We start from the raw sequence: 18,477 nt of genomic DNA on the forward strand, positions 1-18,477 counted from the left end.
TTTGTGAAAAAAAAGCTTGTTTAGTGGACTAACTTTGCACTTGAAGGTTGCCCGTTCACTTACGTTTTAACAGGTCTGACGCTACTATGCGCCCCGGCTGTATCTAGGCTAACGGCTAACATGCTAACTATTATTTTTATGTCACTAGTCACTTGAAACAAATTTAGGACGATAGGAGACAGGTTGAAATAAACCGAAATTTCCCTTTAATAATGACAAAACTTCACACAAATGTCAAACAGGGTAAAATAAAGAAGTGATGACATTTTATATCCAAAAGGTCAAAGGTCCTTCATGTTGTGAATAAAACACTTTTCTGTCTACTACTCAGCATCATATCTCAGGAACAGAAGGGGAGACATTTGGTCAGATACTGAATCGGTGACTCTAATCTTGAAACTGTGCTGATTGTATTGATTTCACTGACATGGATGGAGACTGTCAGAGACACTTGACTGGTGCTGGGAGGCGGTAATTCTTGTTGATCTTTTTGTTGTACATTAGAATTACACAGTATCAGACCTGAGTTTGTACCCTGAGAGCTTGAGTGTAAATGTTTGTCAGACTTTTGATCTCTACATCGAACGTGTCACTCTCCCTGATCAGATCACTGTGATGGATGAGACGTGGACTGTGTTCAGACGTTACAGTCGCTTCCGGGAAATGCACAAGAGCCTCAAATTCAAGTATCCAGAGGTGAGACAGTTTGATATGCTTTTACAACTGTTCAGTCGGTTGAGACACTTTGCCAGAGACAAGTCTCAGCTGTGAGCTTTGTATGATGTCACTGAAGTGTGTGATGTCCTGGTCTCTGCTTCAGCTGGCAGCTCTCGAGTTCCCTCCCAAGAAACTGTTTGGAAACAGAGACGAGCGAATGGTCGCCGAACGCCGGAATCACTTGGAGGTAAGACAATTAATACGGTTTCAGGAATATAAATGTTAGAAGCTGAGATGTCGCGGTCACTCTGTGTTGTTGTTTTACAGCGTTATCTGAGGAACTTGTTCCGGGTGATGCTGTCGTCCTCCAGCTCTCCTCTCAGAGCTGACGCAGACGGCGGTTTTCATCTCACCAAACACGCCATCTGTGAGTTCTCGCCATTCTTCAAAAAGGGCGTCTTCGAGTACAGCAGCCACGGCACCGGCTAACCTGACAGCAGAATTAGATTTTTGCCAAAACCAAAAGATAAAAAACTGCTCGGTGCCTTTTCTACAGCATCTCTGCTCAGGAGAATCTCCTCAGAAGGTCAAAGAAGGAAAAACATGCAGGTCAGTTTCCTCTCCGCCCTCCCGTCATCCTGCGAGACAAAGACCTGACTGTTCAGCTCTTAGTTTATGTGCAAACTTTATCATGAATGTCAAAGTAGGACATTCAGTGCTCTGTTTAAAGAGTTTAATTTAACTACATTATGGCAATAAAGGTCTATATTGAATATATTTACATGCAGCTTTGGCATTTATGGTAACTCCCTCATGGTAACTGTGCAGCTCTAAAAGCAGAACAAAAACATTGACACTGCCAGGGTTGCAGCTGGAAACCAGTTTATCCTGAAGGTTTAATCTGCTGCTGAAACAATAAGGTCATTCATTAAATAGTCCAGCAAAAAAAAGAGAAAGTAATCAATCACAGTAAGTGTCAAACGTTTCCTTGTTTAGCTTTGCTATTTTTCTCACTTTAATATCACTGTAAACTGAAAATCTTTGGACTGTTGGATAAAACAATATGTTTGAAGAATCCTGGAAATCATGTTGGGCATTTTCACTCATGTATGAAATTTTTACAGACTTAACAATAAATTTATTAAGAGGAAAAAAAAAAGGGATTTATAATAGCAACGATCATTAATTGTAGTTTAATCACACAATGGACTTTGAACTTTGGTTTCTTCTTCAGTGAGCAGAGCGAGAGAGATTCAGCTCTATGGAGCAGTTTGTGTCAAGGTCACAGTAACCCTGTGTACGACTTTGTGTGCGTCCGGAGATCACCACGAAAGAGGAAACATGCTTGAATTCGTCCGTTGTGCGGTTTGAATGGGACACAGAGGGATTGTTAGTACAGCCGAGACGTTGAAGCTTACGTCCAAAAAAAGAATTTGTTGTCAGACTGTTGTGCTGCTCACTGTGACTCCAGCACTGTTTGTACTTAAAGAGCACGAAAACCTCCGTAACTCTGAGGAAGTGAAACTGAATCACACAAGCTGATCTCACTCACCAGACTGAGTATGTTTACACGCACACTAATCTGCCACTATAATTCTGAATATGAAAAACCAGCACTGAATAACGGCTGCAAAGACACACTAAGACGTTTACTGACACTAAATTGTAGATTTTTAACAAACTGTTGAACTGTTAAAAGTTTCAACTAAGTACACACTGCTGCTAAAGATGGCTGACAAAGTCCAAAAGCTCCCTGTGCCCATCTGTAAACGTTTATATAAAGTGTCAAATGAAAGGTTTTCCTTGAAGTAATGCATGTAGTACAAGAACCGAGTTTTTTATGGGTCCAAAAGGGAGTTTAACTTCTCTTAATTACCAAATGTGGCGTTATCCCAAGGATCGTTACAGTGCCACTGAAATCCAAAATTTGCCATTTGTCTTATTTGTCCAGACTTATTCTCATCTTTACTTTTGTTGTGACCTGAAAGGACATTTTGGGATTTTGGAGAGTGCGTTTATGAGGCTTCATCTAAGAAGTGAGAGTTTGAAAAGATGGAAAGCTAAAACCAGTTTGTTCCCCGTTGGCACTCCTCTGTGCTCTAATGATTTATTTTACACGTTTTTTTTGCGTTTTAAACAACAGCATGGTCGTTAAATTTAAACAAGATGGAAGTTTGGAGAGACGTTTAACATTTTAAAGGACAACTAGAACCGAAAAGCCACAAACAGGGTTGGAAATAAATGTTTTTGTCCTCCTGCCACTGTAGCTGCTGGACTCCTCAAGGTACCAGCCACTCAGTAGATTTTTTTTTTTTTTGGCTGTTGAGTGAAGCAGATGTAACAGCCACATGCATGCTTTAACAGCGTTTGGCTGGTGTTTGGTGCTGATTTCCAACCCTGGCCACAAACCTGTGAAATAAATGATTAGTGCAGAGAGATGCAGCCTCAGAAGGTGGTGGTGTTTAGTTGTACTCACGACCATTCTTCTCTCCAAACCAGCACAAATTCAAACATTTAACTCAGCAGTTCCAAGGACGTCTTTCCACTCAGTACTCAGAGACACATAATTCATTCAGAGGGAATATATTTAGTCCCACCGGCAGCTCAACGATATTTATTTCAGAGCTGATTTTATTTTTATTTTCCAATAAACTGGATCAGCGATTGCATCCTGAAGTCTTCCGGCGCCTTGCTGTTGTGTTAGCAGCTGTGTGAACAGGAAACAGGTTTGGATTTAACACTCGTAATTTTCCTGACTGCTTTTTTCATAAGCCATACTGTGTGTATATAGAGTGTAAATGTTCATGTGTATAGTTTTTCTATATGATACACTTGTATGCAATGTAAACTATTGACATTGAATGTCAGTAAAGTGAATGTACAACAACATTCTGACAGTGTGATGTTTTTTTTCCAGTTGAACAATTAAAGTTAAAGGACTGGGTCAAAATTTTGAGAAATATATTTATTCTCTTTCTTGCGGAGAGTTAGATGAGATGATCGACACCACCCTCGTGTCTGTGTGGTGAATACGAAGCCTCACCCAGGAGATGTTCAGCTTAGCTCTTAGCATAAAGACTGGAAACAGAGGGAAACAGTTAGCCTAGCTCTGTGTGAAGGAAACAAAACCTGCCGACTAGAATGATCTATCTTGTTTCTTTCACCTGTGTACAAACCAGGTTTAAAAATGACACACTGTGCTCCACTAGTTGCCTCATGCTGACAGCAAGACCTCTGGAAGTCACTGCTTTCAGCCGACAAATAAATGTGTTTCCCAAAATGTTAAACTGTTGAACAAAATGAACTTTGTGAGGCAGAGGTGCAGAAATCAGAAGACATTTCTGTGGTGTGAAAACTCTCACAGTATCATGTCAGACAGTCACTTACATTAAAGGGACATAACTCCCCTGGAGTTAAAATACTTTGTCATCAAGTATAAAAAGTAATCAAACATGACTAAAGGCTTTGCATAATGAGTTTGCATTTTTCGTACATGTTTTTATGCCTTTGCAGTGGTAGGCGGGGCCAGAGGCATTATGTTTTCAAGCTGTCCGTCTGTCCCATCCTTGTGAACGCTGTACCTCAAGAATGCCTTGAGAGAAGTTCTTCAAAATAAATTTGGCCATAATTTAATAATTCATGTTAGTTATGACAACATTTCACATAAATGTCTAAGAGGTTGCACACATGCTGCGTCTTTAATCACCTGGAGAAAGCATGGTCAGGTGCTGGGCACTACTCTTGTGCCCTGCTGCTTTGAAGGTCGCGGCAGCAGGTTGTGTCTGAGGTTGCTAAGTGATCATAACCAGCACTGTATCATAACCTATTCACCAGAAATCCTGAGTGCAGAGCTGATCTTCTTCCACGCATTGTTTTTAAGTGTGTATTAGGCCCGAAATATCGTCTGTGAGACAGATGTAAAGCTCTGACAGCTCTGCACTAACATGATGAACTCCATATTTATCACAGACTGATATTTAATGATGAAGGAACAGATATCAGTTGGCTGTGATTGGCTGGTCCTCATTGCATAACATGCAGTGTGAACTGCTGCATTCCAAAAGAGCTCAGGGTGCAGCCATCAAACCCTAAAAAAAAAAGGCGCTTGGGAATGCGTGTGCGTCACTGTGGTGTTTGAGTGCGTCTGCTGCTCGTCTACATTGAAAACAATGAATTTGGGGGTGCAAACAACGCAGCATGTGTACGGCTCCTGATAGGATAAAACAAAACAAACGAACCAGGTGATTTAGGATGTTTTCACATATAGTTCTCTTTAAACGAACCAAACTCGGTCCTCTTAAAGTGCACCAAAAAGTGGACCAACAGAGAAGGGACTCAGTTCTTTTGAAAGAGGCCTCAGTTCTCTCTCTGTTCACACTATAGCCTATGTATAATACATATTGACACAGTTTTGTTTTTACTTTGACGCTGTACTGCAGTGTGGTTATGAAGCCCCTCGCTTTCAGATGAACTTAGAACTGGAGGAAAACCTTAGAGTTAATGTATTCTATATTCCACATCTGGAGATGAGCGGTATCTTCTGTGGACCAAACTACTCCTCGTCCTGCGTCCTTGCAAGTGTTCCAGGCTGACGTGATTCTGTCTGTTTTTTTAAAAGTGTCCCAGGTCAACAGCATGTGATCTAGAGGGCTGAATACATCGGCAAAGAGCAAAGCAACGAAGGAGCGCTTTGTGTTCACAGTGCACAGGTTAAGTGAACCACACCGCGGACTTGGTGCGAACCGAACTCAGACCACTTCAAGAGGTGGTCTAAGTTCACTTCACTTCAGAGGGGTCTGAGTTCTCTGGAGTGTTCACATATGTGCAAAAATGCTGAGTCACCGCTCTGAGTCCGCTTAGAGGGCTGAAAAGGACTTAATGTGAAAACACCCTTAAAATGGTTCGAACACTGAATAAAGCACTTTCATGTTACAAATCAGTGTTTCTCTGACGCTGCTCGTTGCAGATGGACTTTGAACTAAAAACTAAAGAACTAAAATGTGAATGACCCTGTCTTGGTTTGTCCGTTCTGGGCTACTGTAGAAACATGGCGGTGCAACATGGATCACTGTAGACGAGGACCTGTGTAGATATAAACATCTCATTCTAAGGTAACAAATTTTTTTTTTTCATTTAGTTCCAGTGGAAAACACTTTATTTATTAAGTTCAGTTTCTGCCAACACATCCGCCTAGTCCTACACACTGGACCTTTAGGAAGTTACAAATGTCGTGACTCAAAACTGATCTGATCAAAATATATTTATTGTTGTTTCACAACATGACATTTGTGATTCAGTGTTTACCTGGTAAACACACCGTCAGCACCAACAGGAAAACATGAATTATCAGCAGCAGGATGGTTTGATAACAAAGACAAAGTTAAAGTAAATATTATATTTGTTTAAATAGAAAATCTGCAGCAGTGAACTGCATAATAATTTTGCTATGTAACGTGTCTTTAGGGAATGATCCAATGAGAAAAAGGCAGAGAGGTCAAGTACTCTGGGTGTGGAGGTATCCAGGTAGAGCAGGTGAGTGAACACCTAACACCTGGAGGGGTTCAGTGTTGGAGGGGGGTCCTGTGCCCCGCAGGATCTGCTGTGAGGGCCTGAAGGGGAGGTTGTACTGAGGGACACTGAACGCCTTCAGCTTCTCCTTACAGGTCTGCAGCAGGTGGTCGTACTCCTGCAGGTCACATGTTTACATCATCATTAGCAGAGTGTGAAATTAAACTCTGCAGCAGTGATCACTCTCGGTCAACCTTTTAAAGTTACTGACCTTACAGTCTCCAGCCAAGTCGCTCTGCAAGGTGCTGATGACGACCTGTTTAGACTCCAATACTTCCTACAAGCAAGAAAAACACATACTATGATTCTATGACATAAAAAGGGCAAACTGGGGGCATGTTGACTGACATCTGCTGTGTGTAATACACTGTCTATGGATAAGTACCTCACACAGCCTCTCTTCAGAAAGTCTGTACTGTCCCTTTAATAAGACAGTAAATTTACAAAAATATTGAATTTAAAATTTGTAGTTTTTTGGAAGTTGTTGCATCTCCGTCTGTAATTTTCAACCCGCACCTGCTCTCTATTCTGCCAGACAAATGAGCTGCAGCAATTTTTGAATGCACATTTTAACTCGTGCAAAAATAAACTTGAAATGACACGTGGATATAAAACTGTACCTCGAGTTTGTTTGCGGCGCTGCTGCCTGCAGTTTGGTCGACGTTAGAGGACGCGAGTGCGGTGCAGAGCTGAGCCTCTGTTTTCTCGACTGTTCCCGTCAGCGCTGCCAACTTCTTCTCCAGCAACATCTCCTTCAGGCCGCTCTTCTGCTGCATGTCCAGGATGGCCTCCCTCTGCTTCTTCAGCAGGTCATCACGCTCCTGCTGAACCTGAAGAAGGCATGATGAAGACCTGCCGGGCTGAATGAAGGTAAAAGTTATGGGGATGTGATCGTTTACCTTCTCAAACGCCTGCAGCAGCATCTCGTGCTCCATCGTCAGGTCTCTCAGCTCCTTATCGATGACCTTCAGTCGAGCTCTACTCCTCTGTCAGACACATTATCAGCAGTTTGGAAGAAAATTAGTATTTTTTTATGGTGTTCATGGTTTCAGTCAGTTACAACATTTTATCTGCTTCATTTTAAAGTTGTTGAATAAATGATCTAATAAAGTACACTACAGCAGTGTGGCAGGTAAAAGTACACACTGGTATTAATGCTGCAAATTTAGATTAAAATAGCCATCTCTTGGCACAGTGGCACAGTGATAACGATGTTTAGTGTGTCCTGATGCTCTCTGAGCTCTGTGCAGTGAACGCACCGTCTCCTTGTCCTTGGCCTGGTTGTATTCTTCCAGCTGCTGTTGGAGCTCGGGGAGCTTCTCTTCGGCTTCCTGCAACGACTCTCGCAGATGTTTGTTCTTCTGCTCGGCTGCTGAAAGCTCTTTCTGGACTTGTGCGTGCACCTTCGTCAACTTTGCAAGTTCCATCTACCAAAGAACAAAACAACCACGTGGCACAGAAAAGGAGAGACACGTAAGAGCTTAGTTTACGAGCTGTGGTCAGGACAACCCAGAAATAAATGTGATGGAATAATACAGGTGTTTTTTATGAGTGACGCAAAATTCAGAAACATCTTTTTGAACAAAATGCAAAATATTTGTGACTTTTTTTATCGTAGCTCCAGAGACTTTTTCTGCTTGAGCAAAAGAACTATTTGCAAACTGTGATTATTTGAAGGTGGAGAAAAATGTGTTTAAAACTCTGATTGGCTGAAGAGACGCAGTGGTAAGAAAATGTATTCATGCATAAATCAGCCATTCCTCAGAAGCAAATCATTAATCAAAATGAGATATGATTTGTTGTACTAAACTATTTATCCTCTCTGGTTTTGCTCATCTGTTCAGTTTGTGTCTTCTTTCTCTCCGTGGGGAGTTTCGTACCTTCAGAGACTTCTGATCCTCCACTAGTTTGTTTTCATGGAAGGAGAAGTACTCCTCAGCCTTTTTGAAAGCGTTGGTTTGGTCCTCTTTCAGAGTCTCAGCCCGACGTTGCAGTCTTTCCCTGAGGTTATCGGCCTCAGCCTCCAGCCTCTTTTTCTCCGTTGACTTCATTGACTGCATTGTCTTGTCATATTTCGCCTCAATTTCTATTTTAATAGCAACAGAAGGGGAAATGTTTATTACAGTTTATGACTGTATGTGTGTTAATTCAACTCAGAAATGGAAATTGGGTTTATTAATTCACCCATGACTCTTCTTCCGTAGTCGTTCCTCAGCTCTATTAACTCCACCTGGTGTTTCTGTTGAGAAGTAAAAGGCCACAGGTTTGTGATACAGCTGATAAAAATAAGAGACAACTGAATGACAAGGAAAAACAAAGTGTAACAGTGGAGCCAGACTCACCAGGTCGAGCTCCGTGATGAGGTTTTCGTTGTGGAGCTTCTTCTCTCTTAAGTCCACCTGCAGGCCGTGCACTTCCCTCCGGAGCTTGAGCTCTGACTGTGTGTGCTGGTTCTGGATCAGCGAGGTTGAGATGACGCGGCCCGTCTTCAGCTCAGAGATGGTGTTTTGGTGTTCGAAGAGGACATGCTTCAGCTTCTGCTTGTACTCCTGGACACCAAACCATCAAACAAGGTGTTACGATGTGAAATTCATTCAATGATCAAATGTGTTTTTACTGTGAAAATGACTCTGATGTTCAGTCTACTCAGTTTGATCAGTGAAATCATGTCATGATAATGTGATCATGTCCTGTTATGTTTTACACACAAGACTACTAGAAAAGCAAATATGGTTTCTTTCTTTACAACATCGCAGATATATTTTTAAACCCACACTGCCTTTGATTTATCATCAGAATCCAACAGTGCACAAAGTCTCAGACATGTGAAGAATAATTTAAAGAATATTTCTGAGGGTTAAAAAACAGAGTGGACACATAAAAGAGAATGTACAGTCTGCAAGTTTTGACAGATGATAGTGTGGCCATATCAGGCTGTACAGTACTGAGAAGCAATATAAAACAAAGTAAATATATTTATTAATTTGTATATTTACTTATTTTTTTAATTTTAACAGCTCTTAAATTTTCTTCTGGTTACTTTTGTTTCTCTTATTCTCTATAACTTATCAGCATATAATCAAAAATACAGTGTAAAAACTGAGAATGTATGAAATATTCCAGTAAATTATAAAATAAGTGTCTGTCTGTGTGCGCATGCAGCTCACAGTGATCTCCACTCGGTGGCGCTCCTCTGCCTCCTCCCTCTCCCTGTGTCTGTTCCTGATCTTGGCCTTCGTCTCCTCCAGGCTCCTCTTGGAGATTTCCCAGAAGGCCTGGATCTTGTCCCTCTCCAGCTGGAAGTAGCTCCTCTCCTCCCGCTCTCTGTCCAGCTCCTCTCGGAGGCGGACGATGTGCTCCTCCAGCTGCAAGGTTGCACACGTTTGTGTCAGTTTTGTGTGAGCTCAAACACAGGTGATGAATTTACCTGCACACAGCAGGCGACGGCAGCACCGTGCAGCACATACAGTAGAGCCAGGGCTGCAGGTTGTGTGGTGAATATGTGATAACGTTGTTTAATACCACGATAATGATATTTCTTCCGATTAATAAACAGAGAGTGCACTCAGTTTTCAGCTGCTCTCACTATACTTCTAAAATACAACAAATTCCTTGTTGAATTTAAAAAATTAGGGAAATTATTTCCACCATTGTTTTATTAAACAATTTTAAATGAACACAAAGTTCACCAATAATGATCAGAGTGCAGTTTTCTACTGATACCCTCCTTCAACTAACTCAAAAAATCTTTGGGTTCAATATCAATATGATGTGTTTATTGTGACAGCTGACATCATGATGATTAAAAAATATTTTGTGCAGCCATAGTAAGAGCTCGCTAATCAGTACTCCTGAACTACCTGTCAGTATTCATTCGGTTTTTGTTTTTTTTTGTTTTTTTCATTTAGAGGTAAAATCACAGAGTCGGATCACAAGATGTCTCAAAGGTCAATAATCAGTATTGTTCAGGCTTTAAAGGTCCCATTAGAGGCGGGGGATATGGCCCTAAAATAATATCAGGATATTTCAGGGTATTTTTGTGATAACGATATTTGTGATGATATGACAAATTAGTAAAAAAATATTTTATTATTAATTTAAGAACATAAAATTGCAACAGAATCAGTGATGTAGTTTCACAGTCTGCTTCAAATATTCAGTAAAAACTAAAATGATGTTTCATTTCTTTAGTTTGTGAACAACAACAACAGTAACTCAGAGTCAGATTCAGATTCTGTTACAATATTAATAATTCAACTAAATCAAATCTACCACTAATTACACATTTAAACAATTGTCCCCTGGGATCTATATATATAAATCAACAGCTGATTTCCTTCTTTTAGTAAAATCCTAAATGATTGAGTTGTTTTTTTTTCACCTGGACCTTTATGCTCTGCCATTTCTCCTCTAATCATCACGCTGTCAAGGGTTATGACAAAATCACTTGACGACACAGACTCCTGTGTGTGTGTGAGAGAGGAGAGGGAGAGACGCTGTGCTGCTGCCAGAGGAGCCGCTGAATGAGTTCCCTCTGAGCGCTAAGAGAAGGAAAACATTCAGGACGCCACACTTTATTCCACACTACTGAAGCTGCTCCTCTCTTTGGAACCACTGCAGAGTCGCTAATATTATCGTGAACGTGATGAAAAAGTCAGATTCTGAATACAGAGCAGGTGCTGTATAAAACTGTGAATGTATCAAACTGCTCAGTCCACACAGATAGCACACAGTCCCTATTCAGAAACTGCTTTTAAACAAGCCGTCAGGATTTCTGTGAAGTTGTGATGTCACAACTACAGGCAACTATATAAGTCCTTTCAAACGTTTGACTGTATTGCTGTATATTTGAATTACAGCAGCTGTCAGGAAGTAAACGCGGACCCAAGCTGTTGCCTAGTGATGTGATTGCAATTCAGGAGGCTGTAAAGCCCAGCTCAGACCAAAGACTGGTGATGAGACGAAACCGTTTTAGAACGCTGCAGAGAAAAGTGTCAGTGGTGTGAACTGGGCAGTCTGAGCTCGACTCAAACCAGCTGATGGTTGTTGACTAGAGATGATACAGTGTCTCATCCTCAGCAGGTTTTAGAACGTTGCAGAACGCCGCATTGCAAGTCGTTGCCTGTTTTAACTCGTCTCATTGCAAATCTTCGATCTGAACTGGACTTAAAACTGAATGTTTCAGACAGAGAATGTAAGAAAAATAATGTTTTATTTTTCACATTAAAGCATGTAATCATGAAGCATGAGCCTGATAATTTTAATATCAATATCCCATTCCAAGTAAAAGTCCTGCATTTAAAACATCACTAAAGTAAAAATATCAGCTAGCTAGCTTTATCAGCTAAATATTCTTGAATATCATGTTTGAAGTACTCAGTATGCTGGTATATTACTATAAAACATTATATTGTGTTTTCTGATGCCTTATTTTGTAAGCAAGTAACTTAATAAATGATCTGTAACCTATATTCAATAAGCTGAGAAAAAGGAAGTATTGAAGTACAAAGTTAAAGTACCTCAAAGCTGAGCAGAGTAATTGAGTAAATGTACTTGTACTGGAAAACTCGTCTGGGACTAATGGGCCAAAAACTATATTTTCTTCACGTATTAAATTAAATTAAATTAAATTTAATTCTCTGTTCTTTAATCACACAGTCAGCCTTCATTTCAAACACAATGTAGTCGAGTACAGAACAGTAACAACAAAATGTGTCTCAGTCTGGAGTGCTCTGTGTGTGAAGATATTTAACCCTCCAACTGCCTGAACACAGTTTGAAAGTTTGGATGCTAAAGCTAGTTAGCTGTGTTAGCATCGCCCGGCAGCTCTGACCTGATCCTTGGACATCTCATCCGTTGACAGACCGTCCACCACGGCAGGCGACTTCCCCTTCGCAGCCTTTTTGCTTTTGGTCTTGGGAGGCTGGAGAGAAAACACAACGACATTTAGCCTCACGAGCAAAACACCGCTCTCAGTTAGCCAGCTAGTTAGCTAACTAGCTTTGCTAACAGCCTCCATACGAGCTAAGCTAAGCTACCACATGCTAACAGCATCACTGCGATATATAACAACAGTTCACTCACCATCGTGAAATATTATCGTGCAGGCTCACAGGTGACGATAGTGACAATAAACACAAGTTTAAGCTGTGAGCTAGCTTAGCCGCAGGGTCGGTCCTCGGCTGCATGTACACAACAGACGCTGTCATGGCAACGGAGTGTGGCGATGTTTTTTTTTTCGTCAAAAAAATCTTTATTGAAAGAAGTTCTGAATAATTTACAACCCTGCAGATAATTGGATAACATATATATATATATATATATATATATATATATATATATATATAATGAATAAGTATAGAAATAAATAGATGAATGTAATTTTATAATAAAACAGTACAGACATGAACAGCTTAAATTTATTCTACATTGTTATACAACTACAGTTATCTATTTCTGTGTTATTCATTTATTCCTGTATTTACTTATTCTGTATTTTTGTATTTATTAATTTGTTTCTGTATTTATTAATATACAAAGATAAAATAATGTTGAAAAAATGTGGAATTGCAGAGAACATATGTATAAATAAATGCATGAATAAATGCATAGAATAAATAGAAAAGTATGGAAATAATTAGATAAATGCACAAATAAAACAAATTAAACTTACAATATAATAAAACAGGACAGAAATAAGTAGCCTATGTTAAAGTTATTCTACATTGTTATACAACTTGAGTTGTTCATTTTTAGATTAATTATTCCTTACTGTATTTATTTTTGCATTCATTCATTCATTTCCATATTTATTTATTATTTATTTATCAATATGTAAAGATAAAATATTTTTTTAAAATGTGGTATTGCAGAGCATTGAAGAACAAATATATGAATAAATGTATAACACAAAATTAATAATTATGGAAATGAGTAGATACATGTACAAATAAAAGAAATGAACATTATAATATAATAAAACATGACATACCAGAATAAAATAGAATAGAATAGTACTAAATTGGAGGAATTCAAACATTATGATAATGCAAACTGAAATTTTAATATGTAATTAGTTTAAGATAGTTTGTGTAACAGCAAAATTGAGGTTTTTAAATCAGCGGATTAATGATCATGTAGGTAAAGTCTGGTTTGGGTGGACTGTTTAGATGTCGTGGTTGGTTTAAAGAAACAATTGTGTTCCTGTTTTCTACCATATATTGCCTGATGTATTGTTCAGAGATTTAAACCATTTAAGACGAGTCTCTTTATCTCTGTTCTCCCAGTCAGAGGAGGAGCAGAGGGCTCTGGTTCACTGTCAGCTGGAGCTGCAGGAGAACATGGAGGTGAGGGCGAGCTCTCTTTACATCAACAAGGTAATCTGCACCCGGCACAGGAACCTATTATCATACGCAATCTCGGAGACAGGAAAATATGTCACAGGAACTTCTGCAGTATGTTAATATGTTTTGCAATAGATACATCTCAGATTTTGACAAGTAAACTTTTGAAGTGACTCCAAACATTCTGTTCATTGATCAGACAGACATAATGTGCATTACAGTTTAGTAGCTGTTTTTGTATTTAACAAAAGGAACATTACAAAGATACAATGTTCAGTTACTGTCACTGTACAACACAGGGTTGAACAACGAAATGCAGTGGTGGAAAGTAACTAAGTACATTTGCTCAGGTATTGCACATGAGTACAGGTTTAAGGTACTTGTACTTTACTGGAGTATTTCAGTTTTCTGCTACTTTATATCTGCTCTCTAATAATACACCTTAGAGAGCAATACTGTAGCTTAACTTCACCACATTTATCTGATAACTCGGCTGAGTGAGAGAGAATATTTCAGTTTATTCCAAAAAATATCTTACTCCTGAAGTAATGGCTGCACATGACTCGAGTCAGCTTCGAGTCACAAATTTGATAACTATAGACGTGACTTGGACTTAAATACCAATGACCTGTGACTTTTTTTTCCACTTTATTAATTAGTTTCCACATTGAAGAAAACATGTATACAAAAATACAGGGTGAAAAACAGTTTTTTCACCCCCTGGGAGCAAACAGTCACATAAAATATATCCTTTATTTAACCAGGTAAAAGCCTCATTGAGATTAAAAATCTCTTTTTCAAGAGTGACCTGGCCAAGAGGGTATAAAATCCAGTGTGAGATAATAATGTGCCCCCATTTAAAAAACAAAAGGAACAACAGTAATAGACAAAGTGTGTGCCTGCGATTTGAGGTTCTGCAGCAGATGTTGAGAACCAACTTCAACCTTTCAGCTGATCAAGCAGATATGTAATAAAAGGTTGCCATACACTATTAAAACTGTCCTGACCTTATCTTCTCTAGCTTCAAAAATTGTACTGTATCTCTGACCCAAAATGTCAGCCTAATGCGCGAGTCTTTTGTTTATACTTGCGCATTAGGCTAAGGCTAGCTAGCCTACAGTCCATTGCAATGGATCATTTTGTGATCAAGAAAAAAAGAGTGCAGGTAGAAAATGAAGACCAAGACCCAGTCTCCCAGTGGGACAAAGAAGAAGAGGGAGTTTCGAAAAATGAATCTGAGAGAGGAACTCGTGAGCCAGAACCTGAAGGAGCTCCAGAGCAGTCCATCGCTGCTACCTGAAACATTTTTGCCATTGCCTTGTGGTCACTTGTATTAGGCTTAACTATTTTGTTGAATATTCTTTGGCCAAATTCAGTTAAAACCACTTTTATTGAATATTCTTTGGCCAAATTCAGTTAAAACCACTTTTATATCGAACATGCTTGTGCTGTGTATCACAGCTGCTTTTACTGAAAAAGCAAGAACCTCCTTATAAAGTAACTGAAGTCATGAAAATCAATTATTTTCTTAGCACCCCCACGTATCGGTCAAGCTCCCCCTTAGCCCCGGGAGAGAAAAAATCCTGGCGCTGTGCCTGGTGACAGTTGCAGAATACAACCGTGAAGATCTAACGTTAATTATTGAGCACTGGTTGAAAAAAATTATACCAAAGATAATTTTATTCACGTATTAAAACAACAGGGCGATCCACAAAAAACAATTACAGGCAAAGATGCAACAACTTCCAACTTTGTTTGACATTCAAAGATGCACAGAGAACAGTGAGTTGAGGCTAATATTAACATAGGGAGCTAAATGCTTAGCTAACATTAGCTTAACAGCTAAATGCAAACTTTAAAAAAGCATCAATGATTTTTGTAAATTTAATAATATTGGCATTAAATTTGTTGTAGAGCACATTTTAACTTGTCTGGGACTTGAAACTCAAAGTTCAGGAATTGGGACGTGTCAGTCTTGACTTGGGAGTTGACATATTTGTGACTTGCAAAACAATGACCTGGTCCCACCTCTGGTCAGCACTGACACTGACCACAGTGAGCTAATGGGCGTAGCCACTGTGACTGTGACATCACCAATTGGTTTGTGGACTCTCGCTTTGAGGTCTCTGACATGTTGGCCATCTCCATCTTGGATTTTTTGAGCAGGAAGTGACCATATTTGGATGAGAGGGTATAGGTAACCGTAACGCTAGTTGCTAGCTTGGTTAACACGGTGCATCATTATTTTTTAAATGTAAAATTGGACATTTTAACGTGGGTGTCTACGAGAATTGACTCGCTCTTGACGCCAGCCTCATGTGGCCATTAGAGGAACTGCAGTTTTTGGCACATCGGCTTTATTTTTCAGCCCCGCAGGTTGCAGCTTGATGCTGACAGCTCACCAACATTTCCTGCCTGTGCTGGATGTTGGGCGAGGGAATACACACACTCCTCACTGATGCGTCCTTTAGCTGTTAGCTTGTTGACGGTGCTGTACAGATGATTATTGGATGGCGTGGAGGTCCTTGGCGTTTCACTGACACTTGTCCAGTAGTATGGACTTTCAAAATAAGACTCCCTCCCTGGGTGCTCCGGTCCAGCTTCAATCTCCTCGTAAATCACGTCAGTTACAGTTTTGTCCACGTCAGCGTTTCTCTCTGTTCTGTTTTTGGAGCAGAGTTTTAGGGTAAAGATGACCAAAACCAACAACACAGCACCCAGGACTACACCAACAGGGACTTTCCAAAAGTCTGAGGGTTGTTGGTTCTCTGTGTCCACAGTGAGTATCTTCTGGTCTGGTCCAAGGCCGAAACCCAGTCCATCGTTTCTCTGTGTGACTGGAGCCTCTCCAGCACTGGGGACGACCATGTTGGGATCTGTTGTCACTTCCAGATATACTCGTGTTGCATTACACAAGTATGTTGTAGTATCAGAGAAGGTGACGTTTCTTATTACCAGGGAGTTATTGTCCAGGGAACTGTAGCGTTGGTCAGTTACTTTCCTGATGCCATTTTCAACAGTGACGAGATTCACCTTTTCGCCGCTGATGTAGCGGCTCCATGTCACATGTCCCTTAACATGAGGACAGGGCAGCGTAGCCATCCTGTGCTGCAGCACAGTAATTATGGTAGTGTCTGTAAAGTAAAGAGGCAGCAATGAGTGAAACAGTTTTTTGGTCAACTTTTCTATTAATCGTCTTCATGTCCCTCATAGTTCTTTCAGCAGGACCCAAACAACCAGCACAGCTCAGTCATTTATTTTCTCATAGTGGTTTTATATGGAGGACATGACAGCCTAAGTATCAATAAATAAATCTATAAATCTATAAACACATTCAGGAATAAATAAATAAGTAAAGCAATAAAAATAAACAAATACAGGTACAAATGAATAAATACAGATGTGTAAAAAATAAATAAATGCATCAATAAATGCATAAATAAAGAAAACATAAATAAAAGAATAAATAGATAAATAAATGTGGAAATTAATAAATGTATTAATAAATAAAAGAAAAAATAGATATAAATAAATGCATCAATAAATACATGAAAATAAAAATATAAATGCACAAACCTTATTATATAGTAAAAAAGGACAGAAATAAATATCTGAAATTTATTTCTACATTGTTATATAACTACAGTTGTATATTTATGTATTAATTATTCCTGTATTTATTTATGCATTCATTTATTTACTTAATCATTTACTTATTTCTGTTTTTTTCACCACTGAGTGCAGCAGTATATTGCTCTCAATATTGTATAGTCATGAGAAAAGCACATTTGAACTGACTTCTGATATTGTAAGATAGTTACAGCATTCGGCGATGTTAGAAAGAGTCTAAAGAGGAAGTGGATAAATTAATTAAAAAAAATTAAAATATTAGAGCCCAGCTGCACAGCTGTGGGTCAATAATGGTGGAGGTCACTGACGCTTCTCTGGACTGATAAACAAATTCAAATCCAAATGTACAAAGTATTCTCCACTGTCATGAAACACTGCACGTGGAAGTTTAAATCATTGAATTTCTTTCTTTTGGGGCCAAAACTATTTAAAATGTAAATAACACAATTAAATGAAAAAATCTCTGTTAAAATAGACATTTGAAGGAGATTTGAAGGAGAAAAACATGAACGCAACAGCTGATTCCAAACTTTGTTTTATCCAATGCATGATTATACTGTGAGAACCATTTATCTAATGTCCTCTTTAAATTCAGAGTCCTATACTTCTCACACTATGGTGCACCTCAAAATGAGTGTTTCGTTTCATTGTTTTTTCAGCTCATATAAGACTGTACAGAGCTGGCTGTGGTCGTAGAACAAAATCCCATTTGTCCTCCATAGACTCTGCTTGTTACGATGCCTTTACCTTTTTCCTTTTATGTTTACTTTTATTATTGTTTTGTGATCACTGACTGAAAAAATCAAAAACAAAAGATTTGTGGCCCTTCACTCGATAAATATCATGTAAGTGAATTATTGTTCCAGTGTTGACAGCAAAATTAATTTAGACCAAAGCCAAAACCTGAGGTTTATAAACATGATGTTTATTAAAAAGATGAAATACTAGATTTACTTACCAGTAGAGCTGTGACAGAGGCATCCAGCGAGGAGGAAGTAGAGATAAAGCAACATCTCTGCAGCCTGTGGACCTTGTTAAGTGACATATGACTGAAATACAGTCTTGTTTTTATTGAAGAGGAAGTTATGACTAACGGGGATGTTAATGAAACTCGTGTTACTGGCTGTTTTCCATACCGTGGCCAGCAGATCAGTACATGTGAAAAGTTTGGGAAAATTTAACTGATTAAGATCTTGAAGAGGATAATCATCCCTTAAACACAGCCAAATATTATGTTATTAGAATATATTAAGACCTTATTTATCAAATAAACACCCAG

The 18,477-nt window shown here is 39.1% G+C and overlaps 3 protein-coding genes across 7 annotated transcripts in view; 1 reads left to right on the forward strand and 2 right to left on the reverse strand.

The window, feature by feature from the left end:
- The window catches only part of kif16ba (kinesin family member 16Ba), a 291,583-nt gene that overhangs the window by 35,540 nt on the left and 237,566 nt on the right, over positions 1-18,477 (forward strand). For 3 of the 5 annotated variants that reach the window (XM_050043679.1, XM_050043680.1, XM_050043681.1), the window contains 3 exons: positions 607-696; positions 821-904; positions 985-3,570. The exons of 1 other annotated variant lie outside the window; for it this stretch is intronic. In XM_050043679.1, coding sequence (XP_049899636.1) covers positions 607-696; positions 821-904; positions 985-1,146 — 336 coding nt within the window. In that variant the 3' untranslated portion in view covers positions 1,147-3,570. Of the gene's footprint in view, positions 1-331; positions 472-606; positions 697-820; positions 905-984; positions 3,571-18,477 lie in introns of those variants that run through there. One more of the 5 variants, XR_007569898.1, reaches the window with a different exon arrangement.
- Positions 5,907-12,441, reverse strand: LOC126389841 (dynein regulatory complex subunit 4-like). Its single transcript, XM_050043782.1, has 11 exons — positions 12,310-12,441; positions 12,059-12,148; positions 9,393-9,590; positions 8,568-8,774; positions 8,410-8,464; positions 8,106-8,311; positions 7,485-7,652; positions 7,125-7,211; positions 6,846-7,055; positions 6,437-6,502; positions 5,907-6,343 (listed from the first exon to the last, which is right to left on the reverse strand). Exons 1-11 carry the CDS (start codon positions 12,310-12,312, stop codon positions 6,152-6,154), a joined length of 1,482 nt encoding a protein of 493 aa, XP_049899739.1. The 5' UTR covers positions 12,313-12,441; the 3' UTR covers positions 5,907-6,151.
- LOC126389861 (uncharacterized) lies at positions 15,233-18,280 on the reverse strand. The gene is made up of 2 exons (XM_050043814.1): positions 18,157-18,280; positions 15,233-16,702 (listed from the first exon to the last, which is right to left on the reverse strand). The coding sequence occupies exons 1-2, from the start codon at positions 18,209-18,211 to the stop codon at positions 15,933-15,935; spliced, it is 825 nt and encodes a 274-aa protein (XP_049899771.1). The 5' UTR covers positions 18,212-18,280; the 3' UTR covers positions 15,233-15,932.

Source organism: Epinephelus moara, chromosome 5, assembly GCF_006386435.1.
Source record: "Epinephelus moara isolate mb chromosome 5, YSFRI_EMoa_1.0, whole genome shotgun sequence".
Taxonomy (NCBI): Eukaryota; Metazoa; Chordata; class Actinopteri; order Perciformes; family Serranidae; genus Epinephelus; species Epinephelus moara.

Excerpts from the sequence above, each read along its gene's own strand:
- LOC126389841 (XM_050043782.1), bottom strand. Across the intron at positions 8,775-9,392 it reads GCCACCGAGTGGAGATCACT|GAGTACAAGCAGAAGCTGAA; the intron begins GTGAGCTGCATG and ends TTTGGTGTCCAG. Across the intron at positions 8,465-8,567 it reads TCATCACGGAGCTCGACCTG|AAACACCAGGTGGAGTTAAT; the intron begins GTGAGTCTGGCT and ends ACTTCTCAACAG.
- LOC126389861 (XM_050043814.1), bottom strand. The coding sequence starts at position 18,211 with ATGTTGCTTTATCTCTACTTCCTCCTCGCTGGATGCCTCTGTCACAGC. Across the intron at positions 16,703-18,156 it reads CCTCTGTCACAGCTCTACTG|ACACTACCATAATTACTGTG; the intron begins GTAAGTAAATCT and ends TTTACTTTACAG.